Here is a 10,377-nt window from a genome sequence, read left to right on the forward strand (position 1 = left end):
GTTGACCTGTCATGATATATTACTTTTTGTTTTTTTGCTCTTGAACGTTTTGATTCTATGAAAAGTGCTATAGAAATGTACTTAATTATTAATTATGATTAATTAATATGAATAGGTTCATGTTAATCCTAATAGATTACAATACATCAAGGACAACACAACCGCTAACTAGGCTTACTTCTAGTGCATATTTTAATCATTCATAACAAACACTTTTTTTTCCTTATTAGCTATATTGTTACATTTTACCATACAATTGCTGAGTAAGTATCTGGTCATTTAATGTATGTAAATAATTAAGGGCTACAATCAGTAAAATAGTTTTGGCCTGAAAGAAAGAAAATCAAACACTGGAAGTAACGGTCAGAATTGGCGCTGTCCGTGGTGCTGATATCTTGTTTAAAATCCTACAGGCTTAGACTGTCACCTCTCCTCATTTGATGCAGGCTACGTTCTCTGCACGGATGACGGAGAGGCTTCTACTGAATGAACACAAGGGCTGAATGGACAATTGTCAATGTCAGAATGGACAGCAGGTGGGCAGCACAGTAACCCTTAAATTGCTAGAACTTCATACATGTGTTGACGCAGGCAACATGTATGCAGCTTTCTACAGTAACTGTTAGCCAAGGGATCATAGCATACCATAGTGGTTCACGGCCACTGGGGGACGCGTCTCCCATAAACAAGGACGGCGGACTCGTGACGCGTCGGGGATCGCCAATGCAAATGTGTATGCTCCCTCACTGCCATCTAGTTTTGTAACGATCTGCTCTTCCATGGAGAGGGAAAGAGAGTGGAGAAAGACGAGGAGCGGGGAGACGATTCTTAAACGTAACAATACAAACGTGGCTTCACTGGTTTTGGATATAAAATAGGATATTTTAGATTTCAGAATACGTGGGAGAGAGATTCGACCCTGAATCTGATAGCGTTCTGTATGATAACACGCAGTCTCGAACCGTCGACATCCAAGGTAGGCTAAACGGTATTCAGATTTGTATTTTATAACACTGATTATGCATTATTGAGTAAATGTGCGCTTTGCAACTTGTTTTGATCCTCCATTGCGTGATATGTTATTATGCCTTATACATTACACAGTTAGATTAACGCTGACAAAAATCATAGTTTATTATTTGACAGCGGGCATTATTTTCGAAAATGTTGCTAATCTATAGACTACTTCTAGAAATCATTAGAAATTTTGATCAGTTAGAGAAGTTGTCGGTTCATGAAACACTAGAAACAAATGATGTGCTATGTGGTGGGAGCATAGTGTATGTGCAAACTGTTGCTTCTCTTGGTTGGTAGCCTAATATTATGAACAAGATCCCCAAGAAGAGGTAGCCTGATAAGGTCGAAACAGTAGAAAAGTTATACTATTGGAATTGGTGGCAAAAAAAAGTCCTAAAAGGAAGCGTCATGGCCATAATTCTGTAATATTACATTATGGTCTGGCTGCTGTCTTTGTGCAGACGGTTTAGTGATGGTTGCATCCCACTGGGCAAAACTGGTTGAATCGACATTGTTTCCACGTTGTTAAAGTTTTTTAAAAAGCATGTGACTCTTTGAATCAACGTGGAAAACTGATTAGATTGTTTCATCCAACTTAAATCCAATTACATGATGAACTTTTTTGTTGATTTCACATTGAATTCACGTTAGTGAATACAGCCTAATGTAAATCAAAACTATACTTATGATATCTGTGCCCAGTGGGTGGGACTGTTAGTGGCTTTCATCTCTTGCCTGTCATGCACTACCTGGCATTTCTCCACTACCCTACTACTCCAGAATTAGAGAGAGAACTTGTCCAATTGAAGAGCACTAATTTCTATGTCTGGATCTGAGTTGCCGCTTGAACGTAATTGGTTTGTTATGGTACAGATCATCAAAAGATGGTTCACAAAGCCCAATCACAAACACAAGTCAGTGTGGAGCTTTACAAACGTACCAACACACTGATTAAAGTCAGGGAAACAACAACATAATACAGATGGTGCTGTGATGCTGTCATGCTGCCAGTGTAATTGAGGCAGAATGGTGGAGATTTCCGAAGCAAAGACAAGCGAAACACAGAGAAACTAAGGATGTGCTGTAGCTAACTGGAAGATAGCCTCTTCCCACACACCCATTAACACCAGATATAGTATCACACCAGGTTCAGAGGAAAGACAAACAAAGAAAGACCAAGGGAAATTACTTAATGCTCATTGCTCTAGAACAGAAACACAATCCTATATGTCAACATGAGCTGAAATAACTTTATGCTCAGTGCTCTAGAACAGAAACAAAAATATGTCAACATGAACTATGGATCTAATCCCCCGAGCTATATACGTTTCCCTCCTATATTCTACAGAGGTCATATACACAGAGAAATATGTTCTGCCAATTTACATCTGACTTGCTTGCTTTTATTTTGTTGCCCTAGGTTTTTCCAAGAAACTACTTGCTTCCAGGGCTTGCTAGCTGTTCTGTTCCCTTGGAGATTACTGTAAAGTCTGGCGCTGCTGTGACACATCTGAGGGACCTGATTACACAGTGGTCCTTTTGGTTACCAGTCCAAAGGCATGGCTATGAACCACAAAGAGTCATTAACCATCTAAGACTGCAGCCAGGTAGCCTACCTACTGTGTGACTGGACTGATGGGGCCTTGGGAAGGTTATAATGAGGTTTTAACCCTCACCCTTCTCTCTGGAATGGTGGCTCACTAAGGGTCAAAGAGCCACCAGCTGAACAGTGGGGATGGCCACGGCCCTCTACAGGCTGCGTTGCTTCCTGCGGCGAGCTCAGATGCTCCTCCTCTTCCTGGGGATCGCCTACCTGATGGCGGGGAGCATCCTGCTGCTGCAGCGCTCCAGCCTGACCCTAAAGACCGCTCAGCCACCAGGCGACGCCAGTCTCCCTTCTCTCATGGCACTGCCAGCACCTCCCACAGCCGTGAGGGCCTCCCCCGGCCTGGGCCTGAGGGCGCGCTCCAGATGGGCAGCCAACCAGGGTGTGTTGGGTGGTGGAGGGGGCATCAAGACGGGGAGACACTGGCCCACGTCCCGACACCTGGGGGTCCAACACCTGCACCACCGCTGGTTCCACGGTCTCATGCCAGACACGCAGGAGCAGAGAGGTCCTCTACAACGCAATAAAAGGCACAAAGGTACCACCTACCTAATGCAACATAATTTACTTTGAATGCCAACATGTCTGTTGTTTAACTGCTGACTGCATACCAGATCTGGGTTGAAATTGTATTTGTTCCAGGCTTAATGACAGGACTGACAGGCTCAAATCTGCTGAAAATCTGTGTTACCTCTGCTCAATAGTGTGTTGTACTAAACAATTCATATTGTATATTGTTGTACGAATGGATTTGTAATATGGCTTTTCATTTACTGTTTTATTTTTACATGGCAAGGGACCTACATGGGCTGCTTCATGCATGATGCCAATGAACGAGCCCTGGGGGGAACCATGCTGTATGATCTGCGCAAAATGACCAGCTCTTTGTGTCAAGACACCTGCTCAGAAAGGTAATGAGTCTAGAGGAACCATGGTGAGCTGCTGCTATTTGGTTAATTATTCTGTCTCAGTCACTGGGATGAATAGGTCCTGTGTTTCAATGGGGAGCCAGGTGGCAGGATGGTGGTGGTGTGTAGTGGAGGGCCAGATCTGTGTTAGAGATGCAGAATGAGATAGTGGGTATTAGGGGGTGTTAGTAATCATTCAAATTCAGTACAAAACTGAATAAATCAATTTATGACAAAACATTTAACAGGGCCTTATTTCACAGGAAGTCTAGAAGCAGGAAATGATTGCCACGAAAACAAATATCCAATGCAAATATAATCAGACCATGTGGACTGCTGGGAGGATATTCAGCCAGAATCATAAGCCTGTTTATGGTAGGGCTCAAAGCAAATGCTAAAAGGTCATTTTGGATATCTCCTCTCTTTCCAAAGAGAGAGGATAAAGAGACTTAAAGTACGATGACTCATATAGCCCTTGGGATAAAGGACCCCCATCATCCACCCAGAACTATTACTGTGATCTTGTCAACAGTGAAAACTGTTACCAGCCAGCACCACAGAGAAATTAACGCTGGGCTTCACTGCTGCCTGCCCTGATTGATTCAATTAAAATGTCTAGTATTTATTGACACGCTGGCCTGGGGTTATGCAATCTGGTGTCCTATGGAACAAGGTAGCCCAAGGCTAATGATAGCCGTGATTAAAGATAGCCCTGGGCTACTGATAGCCTGTGATTAAAGATAGCCCTGGGCTAATGATAGCCTGTGATTAAAGATAGCCCTGGAAAAATGATAGCCTGTGATTAAAGATAGAACAAGGCTAAGGATAGCATGGGATTAATGACAGCCTGTGATTAAAGATAGCCCTGGGCTAAGGCACTGAGGTGAGCCAGTGGTTTATGTCTCCCTCTCTCTGCAGTGGTTACCGGTTCGCAGGTCTGGAGTACGGAGCAGAGTGTCACTGTGGTAACCGCATCAGCAGCCCGCAGGCCCAGGAGGAGGACTGTAGCCTGGGCTGCAGAGGGGAGAGGGGGGAGAGGGGAGCACCCTGTGGGGGCGTGGGGCGCCTCTCCATCTACAAGGTGGAGGAACAGCTCCCAGGACAGAGGAAATGTGAGTACACGGAACCTGGTATAGAGCACTGGCTGACTGAGCGGCTGTAATGTGCTTGACTAATCTCTGAACCCAGAAGCACTTCACATGTGTCCTGGCCAAAAGTGTCACGAGAGACCAGTGCTATACTAATGCATACACTATATGAGCCGTAGCCACTATGCAGTTTAGTCAGTTCTCATCTAGGGTAAGTAGATAATAGGTCGATTTCTATGGGCAACATTTGATTTAAGCTTGGCAGTGTAAGACTAATATGTTTGCATTGATCAACATTGCAGCTCATAAAGAGAAAATACATGGAATATATTTAGTTATGTTTATACGCTGTGGCCTGATGTCTGCATACCTCTGTTCTACAGTCAGAAACGTCCGCTACAGTGGCTGCTTCAAGTTGCCCAAAAACATCACCATCGTCTTCCCTGTCTACTCCCTCCAGTCAAACTCCACGTCACAGTCCTGCATCGAGACCTGCACAGATAAGGTTTGATTCTGTTCCCAGCAAGAAACCCTGAAAACCACTGAAGCATTTATTCAATCTTCACCACCAGCCCAGACCAAAGTCTTCCTCACACAGACCCAGGGGTGAGGTATCATGGATCATGCGCTGTTTCTGCTCTCCTCAGATGGTAGATTAGAATGGCGTGGCTCTGTGATGAAGCTACTGGAACACCATTTGACTGTTTAAGGTTAAATGTCCCTCTAATGAGAAATAGATGGGTGCTGTAATCAGTCCTTCACACAGTCTGGGTGCATCAGTAGGGTCCTCTGCTCTACTTTACTCTGCTCTACACACAACTGGCTGGGAGATAATATTGAATTTGATTTAGCCTATTCACTGTGTGTGTGTGTGTGTGTGTACACTTTTGTGCTTTGTGTGTTTTCACATTTGTGTAACTCCCTGTGTCAATAAACAAAGAGCACTGTCAGAGTCAGCCTCCATAGAAATTGTAACTCCATATAGTGTGGGGTGGTGGGGGCTATACTATGTTGAATAGAAAAACTAGGACAACTTGTGCAAAAAATATCTGAACTTGGGAAAAAAAAGGAATCAAAGGAAATAGGACAGGGGTGGTTCAGACATCTTATATAACCCACCCATCATGTTACCCAAGGGTGAAATCACATCCAATCCACCAGAGGAGGAATGAGTGCCCAGTCATATTCCTTGAACTGTAAATTACTGCTTGAAGTTATGCCTCTGATGTTTTTAATGGTCCTGGTTCGGTATTGCAGGAGTTCCCACTGGCTGTGTTGAGGAACCCACACTGTTACTGTGCCTGGGCCTCATCTCTGTTTAGACTGAACCAACGTCTGCCACCAGACCAGCCATGTCTGGAGACCAACGGCACAGCACACACTGTTGCCTCCACATCCCGGGCGGACCCATACTACTACCAGGTCTACCAGACACCTGTGCTTGGTGAGAGTCTTGAATAACCTTCAGTTTCACTTATACTACAGTCCAAGATTTAAACCATAAAAACAACATACTGCCAAATATTCAGGCTTTATACTTTACTGTAATTTAAACTCTTAGCAACAGCATGCTTCAATACAGTAGCTCAAAGATATATCAATGGCCTGTGTCTATGGCGATGTTCAACCCTGATGTTTCTGCCTCATTCAGACTCCAGGTGCAAAGAGAGGATGTTTCTACCTGAGAGGTCCACCTCCCTGGTGGCTCTCTCCAGCTTCCCCGGAGCTGGCAACACCTGGGTACGCCACCTGATCGAGCTCGTGACGGGCTACTACACTGGCAGCTTCTACTTTGATGGCACACTTTACAACAGAGGTGAGGCTGAATGTGAACACAGCTCAGGTGTTGTGATGGATAATAATAACATATACCAGGAATGATTGATGTTTCTCTCCTGGAATATATCATTGTATCATTTTCAAGCACACGCTACCATTTTCTAAACCGTGGGCTCTCATAGAATTTCTCTAATGTATGTACTTGTACAGTACTTACAAATATCTATGACAGTAACTTGATCTGGACCTTTAGTGCTTTGTGACACATGGCCTTGCGGAGGTTTGATCTTCTTGTGTATCTGGGGTTTTCTAACAGGTTTCAAAGGGGAGAAGGACTACTGGAAGAGTGGGCGTAGCATCTGTGTGAAGACCCATGAGAGTGGGCAGAGAGAGATCGAGATGTTTGACTCTGCCATCTTACTGATCCGTAACCCCTACCGTTCCCTCATGGCAGAGTTCAACAGGAAGTGTGCCGGACACCTTGGCTATGCCACAGACAAACAGTGGAGGAGCAAAGGTAACACAACAATCACAGCTCAGTGGTTTGGGAAATGGACTGGGGGTTATGTGCCAACTAAGGCATGCACAAACCATTAAGGCATGCAAAACACATAAACCAACAAAGATATATTGGTCAGCTATTGATCAAAAGTCTGTTTCAAACAGATGTTCATAAATGGTGACAAATATTCAGCTGCCATATCGCTGTATACCGGTAAACTGAACGGGAGATGTCAGCCATGTCTGTGCACAGCACACACTGATCAGATACCTCAGTTTCTTCTCTCCTCTGTTTACCTCAGAGTGGCCAGAATTTGTTGAAAGCTATGCCCCCTGGTGGGCGTCCCACGCTCTGAGCTGGCTACAGTTTGGCCGTCGCCTGCTGGTGGTGCACTACGAGGACCTGCAGAGGGCACTCTTTCCCCAGCTCCGCCTCCTTACCTCCTTCCTCAACGCCACCATAACGGAGGAGAGGCTGATGTGTGCCCAGAGCAACCAGGACGGTCACTTCAAACGCTCTGGTAGGGCCCAGCGGCCCTCCTTCGACCCCTTCACAGCAGAGTTGAGGAGCACCATTGACTCCTACATCCACACAGTGGACCAGGCCCTGAGGGATAGGAACTACAGCGGCCTGCCGCATGACTACATACCCAGGTGATCCTCCTCAGCTGATCCAAACTGGAGTCCAAAAGGACACGTCAACAAATAAAGGGGAGGGGGAAGGTGTAATCTCTGCCACCACTCCAAAGGTAGTAGTCCAGTCTAGTCATTAGTATGGTTGGGTGAAAGGTTTTTACATGTGTTGGAGAATTCTGTCAGCTACAGAACATTTTCAGAAGAGTGACTCAGAGGGAAAGTGACTGTATGAACACACCAATGGGTAATTGTTTGACACACTTGACATGTCCAACCCACTGTGAGTGGCTGCCGAGAGTGTAGTAACATGGAGTTAAACGTCAGTGTAAACTGTCAGTGTCACCGGGATGAAAACATGGCTGAATATTACAGCTCCTGCTGAAAGGTCTCAGGGCAAGAGCCAGACTCTCTCTATTGGAAGAAAAGGGAAACATCCCCCTTTTCACTGCAGGCGTTGGGAGTATGGAGCAAGTGCCTGTCTGCAAAAACAATTCAATCAAGCATTGTAGGCACTGAGGCTTTTAGCTTTAAATGGAATCTTTGGGTTATTTCTATTTGTTTGGGATTTTTGTAATGTTTAATATCAGTTTTACTGGTAGAGGGCAGTTAAACAGAAAATGTGCCATTCAACAATGTCAATCGGATCGTTGTAATGGACCTATGCCAATTAAATCTCCATATGTTTAGCTCTATTGTCAGCTTTTTCATTACTGCTGGTGTTCGGTCATATACAGGCAATTCTACAAATGTATTCCTGGTGGTTTGTATGTTTAAGTGCGTTCCATCTCTCTGAGACCTAAAGTGACATTAGATTGTGAACAGGCCTTTTGCATCACGTTCTGTACCATATCTTGTTCAAATTGTGGCTGTGAATCTTGGTCAAATAGGTTTCTAATGTTTATCAGGGAGAGTGTAGGCTACCTCGTGAGAATAGAATACTTACACTTGAATGCAGTTTCCCAAATTATCATTTTAATTGCATGCCTATTGTTCAGTCTGTGACAGCAAACAACAAGTCAACACATTGGAAAGATAAACAGACAATCTGGACATTATATTATAAAATGCCTAACAAAAAATGTGTCAAATTAATAAATCTAAAAGCTGGATCCATGCACAGACAAACGACAGCAGAGGCATAGTGGTGGAACAAAACAAACACAGATTCATTAGAAAATAAATAAGGTGTGACTCTCTGGATGTCTGCCATTGAATTTCACACAAAGACAACATAACAAATAAAATCATTGGACCCTATAGTTTAAATGAGATGATTAACTATTTACATAGTGATGTGGGCCCTAAGCCACTGAGAAGAGCCACTCCCTATCAAAACCCTCAATAATACCATTAACCCATCTGTCAAAAGGCTGAGTCTGTAACTCATTGTCATTATTCATCGTCTCATACCCTGGCACAAGGGTGACGACTATAGTGTAACTAGCTCATTAAAATATAGTCAATGCATTGCTCTCAATGTTCTTTTAAATGTATTTTTCAGAGGTGTAGTTTATTTGTTTCATCCAAAATAAATAAAAACTATTGGACTGTAAAATCAAGTCAACAGTTAAGAGCACTGCCGACTAGAAAGTCAACGGTTTTGGATTAATGATACTCTACAACTTTCAGAAAAGCATTTGAAGGAAAGTTGCTCAGGGTAAGTCTAATAAATGATGCATCTTTTGAAAAGAGCAAAGTATGAGAAGCATTTCTCAGGGGGATGTTCATTAGAGGTGCAGAGTGAAGAACTGTAATGAATGATATCCAAAGGGTCTTTTCCTGATGAAACTCTGACGGCTCTTAATTGCTACGTCCAGAGTGACAAGTGTGAAGTTGGCCCATCATGTTGATTGCCTTAGCTACTGGAACAGGTCTGTCATCTCACTGTTCTCTCTCTCTCTCTCTCTCTCTCTCAATATGTTCTCTCAGCAACACTTTACAGTGTGAATACTAGGGTTCAAACGAAAGCTGAAATAGTGAAGCAGAGGCATATGGGACCCCTGTGTGGTAGCCTGCCAAATAGTTTTTTTTGTACTGACAGGGTGTCTGTGTTGAATTGACGCACCAAACAGGCGACTCCATCTGCCAAATAACATGTGACAGTAAAACCCACAGAAACAGTCAGCATGGTGACAATGCTTCCCAATCCCTTTCTCCACAGCCAGAGAGAGCATTTCCTTCTGTTTCCCACATTGAGGATAAAGAAGTTTACTTTTCATGGCAAATTGATGTTGTTTTATTCTGCTTCCTGACTTCTCTCCCCAGCTTTTCACAATACATGGTTTTCCATTAAAGTGTTCAGTCTCACTCAGTATTCATTCTGATATCTTTACTTATACAGCTAGCTGGAGTTGCCAGTGAATATGGTGTACTAGTTGTATCAGTGTGCTAACTCCATTCATCATTAGTAACTCAGTGGGTCTACAGTACAGCATTTACATTCACTTCCACAATGCCCATTATTTCAGCACCAAGGTAGAAAAATAAGAAAACTGAGCTTGGGGGAACCTAAGTGCCAGCCCACTCAGCCAACAAAAAACTTTAGCAGCCAGTTGGTATCAATTCTAACTCAGCCGTATGCGTTCACACACAGTAACTCAGACACGGCTAATTCTCATCACGTATTCATACAACCCTCTTTTGGCTCAACAGGCCCTTTTTCAAATCATAAACATTCTCCTGGGTGAAATGCAGAGCAGCAAAGTTACAATAGGTTGGTTACAACTGTCCTGAGGCAAATGAGACACAGACTGTTGTGTTGTCTATGGATTGCCAATATTCCAGTGGAATCCCACCTTTGTCCTTTATTGTCTATCTCCTCTCCCTCTTCCTCTCCCCAGAA

The 10,377-nt window shown here is 43.7% G+C and overlaps 1 protein-coding gene across 1 annotated transcript; it reads left to right on the forward strand.

Annotated features, from left to right (window-relative positions):
* Positions 1-472: 472 nt before the first annotated feature.
* On the forward strand, positions 473-9,841 carry LOC110533672 (WSC domain-containing protein 1). The gene is made up of 9 exons (XM_021618110.2): positions 473-976; positions 2,438-3,161; positions 3,420-3,534; positions 4,450-4,643; positions 5,003-5,124; positions 5,877-6,063; positions 6,271-6,435; positions 6,715-6,915; positions 7,202-9,841. Exons 2-9 carry the CDS (start codon positions 2,753-2,755, stop codon positions 7,555-7,557), a joined length of 1,749 nt encoding a protein of 582 aa, XP_021473785.2. The 5' UTR covers positions 473-976; positions 2,438-2,752; the 3' UTR covers positions 7,558-9,841.
* The last annotated feature ends 536 nt before the right edge of the window (positions 9,842-10,377 follow it).

Source organism: Oncorhynchus mykiss, chromosome 10 (assembly GCF_013265735.2).
Source record: "Oncorhynchus mykiss isolate Arlee chromosome 10, USDA_OmykA_1.1, whole genome shotgun sequence".
Lineage (NCBI taxonomy): Eukaryota > Metazoa > Chordata > Actinopteri > Salmoniformes > Salmonidae > Oncorhynchus > Oncorhynchus mykiss.